This window comes from Melozone crissalis, unplaced genomic scaffold, assembly GCF_028551555.1.
Source record: "Melozone crissalis strain CALT ecotype California unplaced genomic scaffold, PUWL_Pcris_2 ptg000006l_1, whole genome shotgun sequence".
NCBI lineage: Eukaryota > Metazoa > Chordata > Aves > Passeriformes > Passerellidae > Melozone > Melozone crissalis.
In genome coordinates, this window is record NW_026535784.1 from 13,921,519 (window position 1) to 13,937,654 (window position 16,136).

Sequence of the window (16,136 nt, forward strand, 5' to 3'; positions counted from 1 at the left end):
CTTTTTCACTGCTTCTCCTCGTTGCAGGCAGGGAAGACAGCTGGAATTGTTGCTGGGAGCGATGGCGCCCGTGCGGAGCGAGGCGCGGGTGGGAATCCTGCTGCTGCTGCTGTCGGCGCTCAGCCTGCTCAGCGCCAGGCTCGTGGGGGCTGCCCAGGACCCCGGCACTGCCATCCCTGCAGAAAGTAGGTACCTGCTGCACTTGTACCTCCTACAGTTGTACTCTGTCCTGCCTGCCTTCCTCCGCTGCCCCCAGCAGCCACACGGGCTCCCTGCTCCAGGGGACCCTGGTGTTGCCTGATAATGATGAGTCTGTGCCGTGGCAGCAAAGCACGTGAAAGCAACAGCCACAGAAACAGCATGCAAGCAAGGATTAGTAGTTATTTGGGGAAAAAATGCTTAACTGCATACTCTTAATTTTCATTTGAGCTTGTGCTCAAGCTCATTGTTTGTAGGTCTTTTAGATTCTTGAGAGTTTCATTTCACTAATAGTTTTAATTGATATACACAGATTTTTATTAAAATACCTATGATGTCCTTACTAGTCTGAGTATTGTTAGAAGAAAATTTGTGTGTATTTCTGCTGGGGCTTTGCATCTTGCTTATTTTAGTATTTGGTTGGAACAATAGGTCAAGTTCAACTTTCTTGTAGCTACTACAAATCAACACAGGGGACGTTTACCCAAACAGTGCATTTGGAAAGCAAATATAAATTTCTGAAATACTGCAAATCTAAAAAATAAATAGATCTGACAGACTGGCTTGAGCACACCACGGAGCTGGGAGCTCTTGAATTTGGATCACAGCTCTATATGAGCTTCCTCTGTTGTTTTGAGTAAGTCTCTAAACTTTCTCAGCTCCAAAATGAGGCAATAGTTCAAAGTTATTAGGGGATGGAGTCAATGTTCTCAGGGTGTTTTGGTGACAGCAAATGGGAAATAGCCACTCATTAGAAACATAAAATGTCCTCTGGGAAAAAGACAACAAAGAAAGATAATTGCATAAAAGCAAATCTCTAGTTCTCAGTGATGCTTACTTTGTATCACAGTTATCTTTTCATATGACTATCAAAATATTTAATACAAGGTCTGATTTTGTCACTGTGTTTTATTCACAATTAATTCCATTAGATGAAACTAATAATAATAAATACTAATTTATTAATATTAAAACTAATAACTTAGATGTTGAATTTCTTTCTTTTTCCATTATCTTTTTTTTATTAGGGCTAAGTTTTGGTCTGTTCTAAACCAGATCTCACTGCTATTTTTTTGTGTGTCTGTTTCCCAGGAATTCATTAATTCTAATAAGTTTTGTAATGAGTAGTCCATTTAACTCCTCAAAGAGAAAATCAGGCTTGGAAAATAAATTGTTCATACTCTTTGTGTGTCTGTGTCAGCACAGGCAAGTCAACACATTTGGGAAAATGTGTGCAGAGGTTTCTTGTTCTACTTGTGTAGAGAAAACTCCCATTTGAACTGTAGAACAAAACTCTTGGCCAGGGTTTCTGACCCAAGTGTCACAGAATTATAAAACCATAGATAGGTGGGAAGGGCCCTTTAGAGCTCATCTGGTCCAACCCCCTGCCATGGGCTGGGACATCTTCAACTTGATCAGAGTAAAGTTCAACCTGATCTTGAACATTTCCTGGGATGGGGCATCTGCCCCCTCTCTGGGCAACCCATGCCAGTGCCTCACCACTTCCACAGCAAAAAACTTCTTCCTTAACTAATTTAATGTGACACTCTTTTATTTCAGAACCATTCTCCCTTGACCTATCACAACAGGCCCTGCAAAAAAAGTCTGTCCCATCCTTCTTACAGTATCAAGGAGTCTTTTTACCATGTTATTACCCTCCTCTAGCCAGGCTTTGGAGTCCCTTGAACAGCCTTTGGGGAAGATTCCTTGTGTTGTCTCACTCCTGAATGTAGGAGTGTGGACTGCAGGGCAGCTCAGGGTGTTTCTGTGGCAGTGTTACCCAGAGACACACTGCCCCATCCCAAGGAACAGGGCACTGCTACAAAAGCAAACTGCTATTTCTGTCTGAGACCAGGCCAGGAGCAAGACTGTCAGCTGATTGTGAATTGTAAATTGTTTTGGGCTGCTGCAAGGACAGAGTTTTAAAGCCACAAGGAACTCCTGGTGCTCCTCATCAGCCACTTGTTGGGAGAGTGCTGCGTAGCTGCTGAGTGCTCCAGACACTTTCCTTTGCCTGTCAGGGCTCTTCCTGATGGTTAACCTGTGAAACTCTGCCCTTAGGACATTGTGGGTGCTAAATATTTGTGTGAGATTGTAGAACTGGTTTAAAATCAAGGGAAAAAAATCCTAGAAATGGCTGTTAGATAAAGGGGCATTTCTTCTGGCTCAAGGGCTGCCTTAGCATACTCCTGAGACCTGGGAGGGTCTTTGGGAATGCATCCCTCCAGACTTGCCCTGTTCTCAGGCTCTTCCAAGGCACCCATTGCTAGCCATGGAGGTATAAGAGTGCCCAGGGATTGCATCCTGGCATGGGGACATGCCTGTACCAGTACCCTGCTAGGATGGACCCTGGCACACTTGTGCCCATGAGAGAAGGCCAGTTGTCTGTCTGTAAAACAGAGCTGATTGTTCCAGAGTGGAGCTATCCCACGCTCTCATGGCTTGGGGATGCTCCCAGACTTTCAATATTCCTCAAGAGATGCAGACTGTGGGACACTGGGCACTGGGTTGGGCAATCACTTTGGTGTGATCTAGTACAGAGACACTCTTGGGTCTTTTCTTTCTTGATGCTCCACTGGCTACATCTCACCAGGAGCTGGTCCCTGTGGGCACTGACCCCTCCAGAGGGCACTGCCTCTTCAGCATGAGCAGCACTTCCCCATTGCTGCACTTTGGCCACACTGTCAGCCCAGGCAAACCGGAGCCAGGATGGCCCAGAGGGGAAAGGGGTCTCCAGTGCACGTTCTTAACAGGGATGTGGGATGGACTCGGGCCATATTTAGTGTCCTCCTGCAGGGCAGAGCAGTGTGGTGCTGCAGAGCTTTCCCCTGCCCCCGGGTGTGTGACATGGCACTGGCAGCAGCCCTTAGCAGGAACATTCCCACAGGGACCCCACGGTCTCTCCCCCACCTGGTGGGAGGAATGTGTCCCTCCTGCAGCACCAGGAGCAGGACAGGGCCAGCAATGCTTAGTACAAGTGTGGGAGGTGCAGGAGTCGCATGAGAGTGAGTCACGGATCTCTTGAGCAGTGCAGGGAGATCCTGTCCTGTGTGAGGCACTGGGATCTGGCTGGGGCACTATCCCCTGCTCCCTGCCAGTCACACAGCACAGCTCTTTATGCATAATTCTAATTAGCAATGATTAATTGTGTCCTTACACTTTATTCACAGCACTTAGCATATGCAAAAGACTGTTCAAGTTTGAAGTGGTGTTACTAATACTCACAGATTATTTTCTTTAAAGTTCTCTGCAATCCACTAGAAAAAAATAAATTATTTCTTCAACCTCCCTTTGCATTTTAGCCCAGATCACCCACTGTGAAAGCTAAAATATGGACTCTGAAGACCAGAAGCTGGTCAGTCTGTTTTCATTAGCCAAGGTGCATGAAATACAAAGAATAAATACCAAGTGTATGCAAGGGGAAGTAAAATTAGACTTACACAGTGCTTTCAGTCCCGGTTCTTCACCAAGAAGAAGCCAAGAAATATATTTTTTCTCTTCCCCCACTTCTCCCAAAACACACAAAGACACATAGAGTCTTTGTGCTGACAGGACCCATTTAAAGAGTTATGGCCGACTCTTGATAATTCTCATTATGTTAATCCACAGACCTGTTAAGTCTCCCTATGAATGATGGTCTGTTTCCAGATGTCAGCAAGGAATTAATAGCACTCTGCTATACTTTGCTATGAAGTGACTTAAGATTTGGTTTCATGGCTGCTTTAAGCTGATGTAAGCCTGTGTGCCTCTGCCCTTCTCCTCTCCATAACCTGGTATCCTCTCCTTGCACTGTTTCCTCTCCTGGCCCCAGAACTTGGGCATTCAGGATCTGCTCTGGAGGGATAAAAGTCAGTGATCCAGCTGATGGAGGAGCTTCACTGTCACTCCTGCTGTGAGCAAGTGGAAGTGTGGGATGCCTTAGCCAAGGACAGAAAGCACAGTGGGACTGCTCCTATTGGCAACAGCACATATTTAGATTTGTTTGATAAAACAGACACTTAGACATATTTCTGTTGGGGAAATCTCCATGGGCACCTTGCTGAAAATATTGTGGGCATGAAGAGAGGTCAAATCCACAGAGATAGGTCAGCTTAGCAGCTCAGCTCTTCATTCTGGAAAGCAGACCAAGGCAGAGAGTGATGGAGAACATCAAAGTCCTAAGTAGGACAAAGTTGTGATTATTTAATAACTGTCTATTCCACTGCAAAAAATTAGAGGCAGGAAATGAAAGCAGCAGATGTCAACTTCAGAGCAGACAGGAATGGTATTTTGTTCACTCAGTGAATAGCTGAGCTGTGAAACTCATTGCCACAGGATGTTGCAGATGACAAAAGTTAGCATGGATTCAGGAAGCAACAGTCCAAATTAATGTGAGAAAAATTCATGGAGGGCTTATCAGATATAGAAACACCAGCCAGATGCAGGATATCCTCCAGCCTCCTGTTAGGCCAGGAGAACATTGCTAGACACTTACTCTTGTGTCTTCCTTGAGTATCTGCCATTGGCTACTGGCTCCCAGGGATGCTGAGCTGACCCAGGGACAGCAGTGCCTGGAGAAGGATCCCACACCACAGAGCACAGCCCCAGAAATGACATTAAAGAGTGAATATGCTGTTATGTGGTGAAACTGGCTGCATGTGCACTCTGACTTTGGAGGGCAGTGCTGTGTTAGGAGCTTTGCAGGTGCTGGTTCAGGACACCCAGAGCTGCACAGGCAGGTGTCCTCTGTGCCACCACCCTTCTACTGCAGAAGATACCAGAGCAGCTGCTTTCCCAGGGCTGGCAGAACTGAAATAACCACTTGGCATGGCTGTGCCATTCCACTAGCTCCTCCCTGTCCACACAGGAGCACTTGGCTGTCATAAATACCAGAGAATGATCCCAACCATCCCATCACAGCTTTCACAAAGCCCTGGGAACACTTCCTGCATGACAAGCAGTGACAGATTACAGAATTCATGGCTCTCCTCAAAAGTGCTTCTTCCCCACTGCAGAAGAAGACATTCATTCATCACCTGAATTTTTTTCCCTCCTTCAGGTTCTGATTTTGAGAACCCTTTGGTGCTTGTCAGCACTTCAGGGCAGGCAGCACCTCCCTGAGGTGGAGCCAGGGCAAGGTGTTTCTGAGCAGACCAGAGTGAGAGGGAGCAGGGCATGACACTGAGTAAATGATGGATTTGCTGACAGCAGTCTGAGCATGCAGGTTCTTTCTAAGGGCTCTGTTTCATGCTCTGAAGTGGAAACAATTAAATTACTGCAATACTGAAAGCAGGAGGAGGTTGAGTGTCTTTAAAGTGTGCTCAAAACCATTCTGCCACTACTCTTGTGCCTGGAGAGGCAGAGTCTTTGTGAGCAGTGCTCTTCTGACAGAGGTGGGGACTTTGCATCTCCTCACAGAATGGGAATTAAATCCCTGGCTTGATCCCCAGGTCTCCCTGAGATGCCCCTTGCACTGAGGGGAGGTGGAGAAGGACAGGTGGGAGAGAAACTCCTCCTGAATAGATCAAAACTCCCGAGAGGCTTGCTGAGGACTGACGGGCACTCTGGCTGCTCCCTTCCTCCAGGTACAAGCCAGAAGGCAGTGCTGGCAGCAGGGTGCCAGGCACAGGTGGGTGCCAGGCACAGGTGGGTGCCAGGCACCGAGGGGTGCCAGGCACAGGTGGGTAGCAGGCACAGGTGGGTGGCAGGCACAGAGGGGTGCCAGGCACAGAAGGGTGCCAGGCACAGAAGGGTGCCAGGCACAGGTGGGTGCCAGGCACAGAGGGGTGCCAGGCACAAAGGGGTGCCAGGCACAGGTGGGTGCCAGGCACAGAGGGGTGCCAGGCACAAAGGGGTGCCAGGCACAGGTGGGTGGCAGGCACAGAGGAGTGCCAGGCACAGGTGGGTGCCAGGCACAGGTGGGTGGCAGGCACAGGTGGGTGGCAGGCACAGAGGGGTGCCAGGCACAAAGGGGTGCCAGGCACAGGTGGGTGGCAGGCACAGGTGGGTGGCAGGCACAGAGGGGTGCCAGGCACAGAGGGGTGGCAGGCACATGTGGGTGCCAGGCACAGGTGGGTGCCAGGCACAGGTGGGTGGCAGGCACAGAGGGGTGGCAGGCACAGGTGGGTGCCAGGCACAAAGGGGTGCCAGGCACAGGTGGGTGCCAGGCACAGGTGGGTGCCAGGCACAGGTGGGTGCCAGGCACAAAGGGGTGCCAGGCACAGGTGGGTGGCAGGCACAGAGGGGTGGCAGGCACAGGTGGGTGCCAGGCACAGGTGGGTGGCAGGCACAGGTGGGTGCTGCAGGGCTGCCCAGCAGCCCCCTGGCTCCACAGAGCTCCCCAGCCACCTCAGCAGCAGCTTTGCACCCTCTTTGCTTTGGGAGAGCAGCACAGGGGGCTGCATGAGGACAAGGATTTCAGCACTCTCCCCACCAGGGGGGCTCTGTGATCAGTATGAAATGTCATCTTTCCCCATTCCCCCTGCTCTCCTCCAGTGTCTGCAGTTTCCTCTGCTGAAAACTCACCATCATTAACTTCAAAGAGGCAGAGATTGGTGCAGGTGAATCCTGGCAGAGCAGATACTTAGAGACAATTTGGTGGGTTTTTTTCAGGTGTCTTACTGGGAATGGAAGTCAAAAAAGCTCAGTCTGTGTGATTCTATTTTCTCCTTTTCCCTGTTTTTAAGTACCTGGAGGGAGCCTACAAGAAAGATGGGGAGAGACTTTTTACAAGACCATGTTGGGGTCTTAGTTACAGTTCTTTCTGTAAACCAATTATTTAGTTTTCTTTACTTTTAGGGATGAATATATTCACACTTGTGTACAGAGGTGCCAGCTTCCTTGGACACATTTGTGACAACAGCAGAGAGGAGTCTCAACAGGAATTTAAAATTAGAAATTAAGATAAGATTGAAGATATTAATGCTCCAGAGGGAGTTAGCTGGAAATCTGGTCTGGTAAGAAGTGAGCCATTTTCGTTGTCAAGTTCCCTCCTCCTCCAGCGTCTGCCTTTTCCCTGCCCTGCCCCTCTGTGCACACACACTGGCAGCAGCTGCAGAGCCAGTGGGATGCTTTGCATTCCTGGCAGAGAAAAAATACAGCAGCAGGTGAAAGGAAGCAAATACAGATCTGGCATTGTCCCCTGCCAAGCTGCTCTGTAAGAGCTCCTGTAAAAACAGACCTGCCTGTCTGGTTCCTGAACCACTGCAAACTGCTATTTTCAGTGTATCTGGTGAGAATTAACCCATGTCTGAGAAGGGGTAATGTGGTATTCACATGCCCTCTGAACAGAGAGAAGCTGTGAGACAAGCAGAGAGGAAGGAAAACACAATTCTTATCTCACTTGCTGTGCCTGTGATGTGTGAAGTAGAATGCAATATGGAGATTGTTTACCGAAAGTGAGGATGTTTTGTTCCCTTGGCCTATCAGGGCCAAGAGTGTGTGTGTGTCAGACTGTCATGGGACAGTCACCAGAGAATGAGAGAGGAGTGCAGCGTGAGCAGTTGTGAGCAAGAGTGAGTGCAGGGCAGGTTCAGTTTAGACAAAATGTACATAGTATAGTATAATAAAGTAATTAATCAGCCTTCTGATGATGGACTCAGATGCACAATTCTCTCTCCCCTTCATCAGAGTCACTTTTGATTTACAATAGGGTGAGGATTTCAGTTCAAAGGGGAGAGCTGGGGGCTGAAGCAGCAGGAAAAGTCAAGTCTGGGCCATGCTCAGAAAAGCACATCTAGCAAAGCACTCTGTGTTTTTTGCTGATCCTGTCACATTTGCAAAAGACAGAGACAGGCAGCCCTGATTTTGCACAGAGATAGATACAGGCAACCCTGATTTTGCACATAGATAGACACAGGCAGCCCTGACTTTGCACAAAGGCAGACACAGGCAGCCCTGATTTTGTGTGCACGCAGGTGTGGGTGCCTGGTGAGAGTTGGAGTTTCTCCTGGCTAGCTCTGTGAGTATTCCTCCTGCTAAACTGTGCTGCCAAACTGCACTTTCCTGCTGAACTGTGCTGCCAAGCTGCACTTTCCCGCTGTGACAGTGATGTCTGTCTCTCTCCCCCAGGCCGGCCCTGCGTTGACTGCCACGCGTTCGAGTTCATGCAGAGGGCGTTGCAGGACCTGAAGAAGACGGCGTACAGCCTGGACACGCGGGTACGTGTCCTGCAGGAATTGCTCTCCCTCAGCCTTTATCTCTGCCTTCCCCTCAGCCTTTATTTATCTCCCGGCGGCCAGGGCTGCCCGGCTGGCTGCAGCAGACGTGACATCCCTGCTGACTCACTCCCGTCCCAGCAAATGGGTTTATAGCGAGCACGGATCGTTTGTCACAGTCTGCAGAGGTTCAGTAATGATCATCCCGTCTGACTTCTTGCATAACAGCCTAAGGAGTTACCTCAGACAGTCCCTGCGCCAAAGGGAGAGGGAAAGAAGATGTACAAAGGAGAGGAAAACAAGACATGATTTACTCTGTGCCTCGCACCATTGCTGTGAGCTGAGCATTCGCCGGGCAGGAGCAGAAATGAGCAGGAGAGAGAGAAGGTGGCAGGCAGGGCAGGCAGAGGACAGGGAAGCGAACACACACACTCACACCCTTTGCTCAGGGACTGATGCTTTGTGGAAAAGGGAGAAGCACATTTTTTCATGCATTTATCACAGCACATAGGGGATTCTGCCACTTCACATGCCAGTCTCCAGAGGTCTCAGTGAGCAGAATGAGGGTGTGTTAAATGCCCTGATTTTAGTAATTCTTAAATGTGTGGGTTTGGCTGGGGTAGGATTTCCACGGTGGTTTGCAAGAGGCAGGAGGTGTCTCTCCTCTAATAAAGCCCCTCCATGCATTCTTGTCCCACCACTCCTTCCTTTGAGCAGGGCCATCCCCCTTGGCAAGTGAGAGGGCTCCTTGTTCCTCTACAGTCATACTCAGCTCAAGTTGTCATTCCCAGCAGAGCCAACCAAAGGGACATAAATCAATTATGTGTCTCAAGCCATCAGTCAATTATGTAGCTTTGCCTTTGGTTTCTTGTGACCTTGGGCAGCCGTGTCAGGCCCTACACAATAAAGCTGGAGTGACTTCATCTTTCCTGAGCTATCAATAGCAAACTGATTAGGACAAAGTTCTGAGTGTGGGTTACATTCCAAAAGTTTCCCATGCACTTGAGTAATAATAAATAACTCTTAAGTGGTAAAATGTCAGTAGAGGAGCTTTACCTCCAGCAGCTGTGCTGGGCACTCCTGGTGCATGGCAGAGTTCCACTGGTTTGGATTAGGGTCAGCTGAAATGTTTTGCTCTCACACATGACATGTCAAGACCAGGTGCAATTGCAGCTGTGCTGGTTCTTATGCTGTCAACAGGCTTTGCTGGGAAGACAAAGATTTTTTTGGAATGCAATGGAGGCAGCACAATTCCTTAATCCCAGCACAAAGGTGTTCAGATGTGTCTGTGGTGTCTGTTCTGTCTGGAGAGTGGACTGAGGGTGCAGCCCACAGAGAGCAGTGCTGCCTTGAGAGAGGTGAGGCAGAATGTAAAGGGAGGAGCTGGGGCCAGGGTGCCACAAGAGGAATTTCTGTTCCTGTGAGGACCTGGACAGGCCTGACATGCCAAGGCACTGACTGAGGCAGCTCCCAGTGTTACAGAGCAAGGGGCGCAGGAACAGTGCATCACAAAAGCAAACAGAACCAGCTGTTTGTAAGATCACCCACCCTTAGCTTAACTGAGCTTAAAACTACTGGTAAATAAACTCAACTGAGCTTAACACTACTGGTAAATAAAGGCTGTATTGCTGTACAACTTTCCCAGCCTTTGGATTGATACGCCAAAGGGCTTTCTATCAGAGATGCTTTGGTTAAACACAAATTATTGATGCAGAGATACTAAAGTGAAATACAGCAACCAAGGCCCTAAAAATGGCACACTGTGGCCTTCATTATTCTGACAGGAAGAGCTTCCATATCCATGCACCACTGCTGATGCTTGGCTCATGCTGACCAGCTATAATTTCTCAAGTTTGACACACAAATAACTTCACTGAATAACTCCTGAGTCTTGGAAATTGTTGCTACAAAGGAAGCCCCATGCAGGATTGCTCCTGCATGTCAGAGACTTTCTAAGCCAATGCCATCAAGGCCCACAATTAATTTTTGTAATTGATACCTCTATTTCACAGTCTTTCAGTTTGCAATTGAGTGCTCCCAGAGCTGCTCTTCCTGCCTGTAAATAGTCCTGAGTGACGCCCAGGCAGATTTTGTGGTAGCAGTGACAGCTTGTTGGCATTGCTGTGAAATCCAATAAGCCTGTTTGATGTTAAGATGATTCTATGATTTCTCCTGGGCTCCCAACAATGGGAGCATTCACTCATCCAAGATTGCATTGTGCAAGCAGGGAGCAGTGCTGAGCAGCGCCTGCCTTTGAGCTAAGCTGATAAGTGAAAGCAGGCAAGGAATGTGAACAAACCCTCTGTAATGCAAAGGTGGGTGTCAAAAGTTTGAGTTGAGGAGGATACAGGGCTGGGGAGGGGAGGGAAAGCCATTCTGAAACAGCCTGTCCTGCACAAGTTTGCACTCTGAGAAGAAGAATTGAATAACAGAGAGTGGGCATTGCTGGGGGGACAGAGATGCCCAGGCCAGGCAGGAGGGGAGCAGGACCACACAGAAGTGCCCAGCTTCTCCTTCTTCTCCTTCTCCTTCTCCTTCTCCTTCTCCTTCTCCTTCTCCTTCTCCTTCTCCTCCTTCCCCTTCCCCTTCTCCTCCTTCTCCATGGTTAATTAGCCCTTTGCTGTGTCCAGTGTGTCAGGAGGTATCAGGACAGAGGAACACCAGCGGGCTGAAGACCTTGTTGTTTCACAAAGCTTTGAGATAATTTCTTGACAAGTGGGTTTCAACCTCTAATGGGTTTTTGCAGTGTAGATGGAAAACTCATTCACAGTGAATTTAAACCCACTAAATTCATTTTTTCTCCCCTCAAGAAACTCTTCAAAGCCAGTCTGCAAACTGCTTGAGGGACCGCAGACCACAGGGTGAAAACCACAAGATATGCTCAGGCAGAAGTTTCTCTTCAGTCACAATTGCACTTGCTGATGTGAATTCCTTGCACCAACAGTCTTGAGTCTCAGGAGGAATTGGCTTCCATAATGATGGTGCCATGCAAAAGGCTCAGCCTTTGTTTCTCCAAAAGTGTGACAAGAATTCACAAAATATTTAAGTTATTTGATCACAATTAAATGAATGATACTTGAATATCTTTAAAGATCTAAAATTATTTTTCCCCCTGTACACAGAGAAGAAAAGCTTGGAAATACTTTTCCACTAAGGAGCCCCAAATACAACAGGAAGTAATTTTAAGTGATGTATATTGGGAATGGTTTTTAGGCTTTTGCTCGAGTACTGATAATACAGCAACTGTCAGTAATTTAACTCAGATTGAAATAGGAACCACACGCTCACACCTAGATCTGCCTTGAAAGATTACAAGTTTCAGACAACAGGGTTAGACTGACAGCTGGATTCAAGTCAGAGTTGTTCTAGAGAACCAGCAGTGTAACTGAGAGCACAACTGGCTCCTCAGCACTTGCTATCTGGTGCAATTAAATTGTACAGGACTGAAGGCATCATCAACGGGAAGCCATCAATCACCACCAAGGAATTAAGAGCAGTGCAGTTGAAAGTGGAATTTGTCGCAGTGCTTACAAAGGACACTTTAATAATTTTGACAGCCTACTCCCTAGAAGTTAACTGTGAAAATTAAAACATTGAAACTATAAAAATACCCTGCATCTCAGCTCTGAATATACTAATTTCATCACTTTTTCTGGATGAAAACCAGCACTAAGAGCTATGATTTTTCACTCAGCAGAGCACCTTGGCTACAGCTGTGCAGAGGGATTAGATCTAATCAATTATAGACTCTTTTAAAGCAATATATTCAGTTCTTTGATTTCATGGATTTTTGTGTGTTTGTTTTGTTTTTTTTCCAGACAGAAACCCTCCTCCTGAGAGCAGAAAAGAGAGGCCTGTGTGATTGCTTTCATGCAATACACTGAAATGGGCACTGGGATTTGGCCAATGGACATATATTCATTTTTAAAATGCTGTTCAGTAAATTACAGGAAGATACAGAGTGCAAGTTGTGCTCCACCATAAGGAAAAGCATTTTTATCAAAACAGGTATAGCTCAGATTACTTTTGCTTTGTTGTTATTGTCATAAGTCTATGTGATATTGCATCTGCTGAAATGTCAAGAGAAGAAACAATGCCAAAGTCTTGCTTATAGGTTGTATGCAAGGATAGCATCCAGCTTTTTTGGTATTTCAAGCAAAAAATTGTCCTTGGACTCTCGGGCCAATGTCTTGGCTTATGTGAATTGCCATAGATCTGTGAAAGTCAGTGAAGTCAAATTTTTAAATGTATTCATAGAAGAATAACATGAAAAGGAAGCTACTTTGCCATGATGCATAGATAAACATTTACAAACAAGCAGACTTGGCATTATCTAGAAATTAATAGTTGTCACTGACTGCTTGGCTGTCCGAGGAAGGGATTTGTTCCCCAATTGTATCAATAGTCCAGTGCACAGCAGACACAGTAATCTGTCTCACAATTTTGATTTCTTCAGCGCCACACACAGTAGCTGTGATCTTTTTGGAGAGATTTATTAAGTACCTAATGTGATCAGTAACATTTGTAATCACATGAATACTGCCTGGCAGTTGAACTGATTGCGTCTGCCAAAATCTTGTGGAGAAGTGTCTTTCATTAAGCAAATCACATGCTGGATTGAACCACTCAAAGTGGCCTCTACAGAGAGTTTTGGCACAGAGCCTACACAATGCCTGCTTGCCCAGGAGTCTCTTGCAAACTGTATTTTAGGAAATATTTAAATTCTACCGCAATGGTCCTTAGCTCTTGCATGGACTCTGCACCCTGTCAGGGTGGGTTACAGTGCTGATATTATTCATATTCCTGCTGCAGTGTGAGACAAGAGAGAACAAACCAATTTAGGCAGTGTAGTAGTAGACAATAAGATTGTGCCTTGTTACTCTTTAAAAGAGAATAACAAATCCTTTCTCATTGTTTGCATTTTTTCCTTTATTTTGGGAAGCAGAACAGAAAATGGCCCCAGTGGAAAGTTCCTGTTGATAACAATATATTTTTCATTGGGCTTAAAACATCATCCCCAAAGTAGAGATTTGTGTATCAGCTGGAATATGAGGCTCAAAAATTTTATGCAAACAAGAATATTGGAACAGGATCAACAAAAAAAGTAGTTTTCAAAGTCATTTTACTAATTCTTTTCAGTATGTCTGTCTTTCTATGGGTGGCTGGTGTTTTTGATATTTTGCTCTCAGCCTGCTCAGTAAGTTAGGATGGAAGCTATCCGTATGTTTCCAAACTACTTCTCTCCCATTTTGTCTACAATATCAAACACAGGAAAATAGGGAACTTTGACCCACTGCGAACTTATTATTTCATGTGCAGTCCTACTCAGTAACACAAAGGAGCATGTTGCCATATATTTTGCCAAAGTTGTTTGAAAGGTGTGTGGTTCTCAGCAAGGAAAACCTTCCTTGCACCTGCATTTCAAATAAGAAATCCCCTTTGTCCTTTGTAGTATTCCAGCAAACTCTTTTAGAGGTCCTTGGGACCTGTTTTGTGTGCAAGAGAAGCAGCATGACACAGCAGCAGCTCCCTTCTGGTAGCATCACACTGCACTGTGGCACAATCACAGACTAAATTTTATTGTACAAACAAAACAGTAGGATGAACACAGCTTCCTTGCAAAATACCAGCCTTTGGCTTCTTTAATCCCACTTATATCTGGACCAAAGTAATGCACAGCTTTTGAGCCAGCTTTTTGCAGGAGGTGGAATCCCAGCACTGAATAACCTGTGAATTTGCCAGCACAGCTCCCCTTTTCAGGGGGCAGCATGTCTGTGGTTGGTATTGATATTGTGCATGCTTATTCTGCTGGTACCCTAAAGAATCTTGCAGAGTTCTGTTACAAGAACTGGGGTTTTTTGTTCGTGTTTTCATTTAGAAATATGGTTGCTCACAGTTGAGTTTTGATATATGCAGCTTGTGGCAATAGAAAGGTGGAATGAATGACAAGTGGATGTTGTCTGACTCCCAAAGGGATCAGAGTGACACTGCAACTTTATGGTTGTAACAGGGTGATTTTTCTGTACTTCTCTTTGTCTATAATGCAAGACAATAAAAGGGCAAGATGCATTATAATATTTGGTGTGCTTTGTTTCTGATTTGACAAATTGATGGTTCTTATGCATTAATTAATGTCTGTTCTTTAATTAGGCGGAAAATACACAGAGAAAAAATGCTATTTTTAATACAAAAATAAGAAGACCTTGCATTCAAACTAAATGTATTAATATATTCTAATCTGCTGAAGCAGAAAATCCAACTCACTCTTATTTGAAATAAAGGTACAGCAATGATTTTGTGAGTTTCTTTAAGGACCCCTTACTCTATACTTGGTGGTTTTGATAAAGTTCCTTATAATTGCAGGATGACATGAAGAAAAATTGGAGCTAGATAGTTTTAATTTATTTTTGCTCAGGAAGTGAATTTAAATTCAGAACCCCTTGAGTCTCCACTTACTAGAAAAAACCCTGTATTTTGCAGAAGGATTTAATTGCAGGAGTGCTTAAAGCAGAAAGTTTTTTCTCCCACCCAACACTTCCAGTACTTTTTTTTTGCTGCAGAGCCAAGTAAGTTCTTGTGACCTTTTGCAGCCAAGCTGTGTTTTCTCTCCTCTTGGTGCAGTGCTGCTGCTGATAGCCCTGGGCACATGGTGTTTGTACACAGGGTGGAATGCAGGGGGTAGCCTGTGAAATTCACAGCCAAGTCCTCCCTGGAAGAGAAATGGCATAATCATGTTGGTGTGGTGCTGTCTCTGGGCAGCAAGGTGACAGAAAACCTGGTAATGATCCCCACATCTCCAGAGCTTCTCATACCTGAGCCAGTGCCTTCTTTGGGTGTAATTCTGTGTGTGTTCCAAGTCAGTAGTTTTGGACTGAGTGTCAGAACAACTCTAGGAAGACATCTGAAAATGGTAACACAGTTTATCTTGCTTGTAATGTAGAATCCTGTTAGGTTACACCAAAGCTCAGTAGTATTATTGCTAGCTGAATGTAGCTGGTGAATGGACTCTCTGGAATACTCTGAAAATCCTGTGGAATACCCTCTCCAGATGGAAACGTCATATTTAGAAACCAGTTATGTCTCTGTGCCCAGAACTGTCTGTCAGTAAATCCTGGGTGATCTGAGCATCCGACACACGTTCCCCATTTTCAGAGGAATAAAGTGTGGAAGTATTTCCTTTAAGAGTGACCATGTGGTTTCTGCAGCTGCCCCAGGCTGGAAGCCAAAGACAAGAGCTGCTCCTGTAGCAGTGGGACTCATGGTTTGCACACAGATCTCATCCTGGTGAGACAAAGCACTTGCTGAGCTGAAGGAGGTCAACAGGAGTCCCAGCTCAGTTCAGTTTAGTTCAAATGTAATTTAAAAGCAGAAAGGCTCTGAGGCTGTTGAGCCTTTTGTGAGGCAGAGAAGCATGTTTTCCCTTTGGAACTGGTGTAAGGCAGGAAGTTTGCCCTTGCCCCTCTTGGGCTGCAGATAGATCCCCTTACCTAGAGCAATGTTCTGCTCAGTCCTTCCCTGGCCAGGACTCAGGGCATGAGAGAAAAGGGGAGCAAGTGTGGAGAGGAAAAGAACCTGCCCTTTGCAGCCTGGCTGAGTTCCTGACAGATCAGAGCTCCTGACAGAGAAACCAGAGCTGCAGCCTCCCAGGGATTTACGTGCTGAACGTGGTAAGCAGGGGCTGCAACCCCCCTGGCTGAGGGCAGTGCTGCAGACAAAGTGTCACAGCGGTGTCAGAGCCAGGATTTGAAAAGGGAACCCAGAGATGTTTTGTGCATTGGTGCAAAAGAAGGGATCATTCCTCAC

The 16,136-nt window shown here is 46.3% G+C and overlaps 1 protein-coding gene across 1 annotated transcript; it reads left to right on the forward strand.

Annotated features, from left to right (window-relative positions):
- On the forward strand, window positions 1–14,408 carry LOC128946704 (neuropeptide-like protein C4orf48 homolog). Its single transcript, XM_054290634.1, has 3 exons — window positions 1–185; window positions 8,248–8,336; window positions 12,152–14,408. The coding sequence occupies exons 1-3, from the start codon at window positions 62–64 to the stop codon at window positions 12,215–12,217; spliced, it is 279 nt and encodes a 92-aa protein (XP_054146609.1). The 5' UTR covers window positions 1–61; the 3' UTR covers window positions 12,218–14,408.
- Window positions 14,409–16,136: the final 1,728 nt, after the last annotated feature.

What these genes read in the sequence shown, in the direction of transcription:
- LOC128946704 (XM_054290634.1), top strand. Translation starts at nt 62, where the DNA reads ATGGCGCCCGTGCGGAGCGAGGCGCGGGTGGGAATCCTGCTGCTGCTG. An exon ending in CACTGCCATCCCTGCAGAAA is followed by an intron (nt 186 to 8,247) that starts GTAGGTACCTGC and finishes TCTCTCCCCCAG; the next exon opens with GCCGGCCCTGCGTTGACTGC. An exon ending in CGTACAGCCTGGACACGCGG is followed by an intron (nt 8,337 to 12,151) that starts GTACGTGTCCTG and finishes TTTTTTTTCCAG; the next exon opens with ACAGAAACCCTCCTCCTGAG.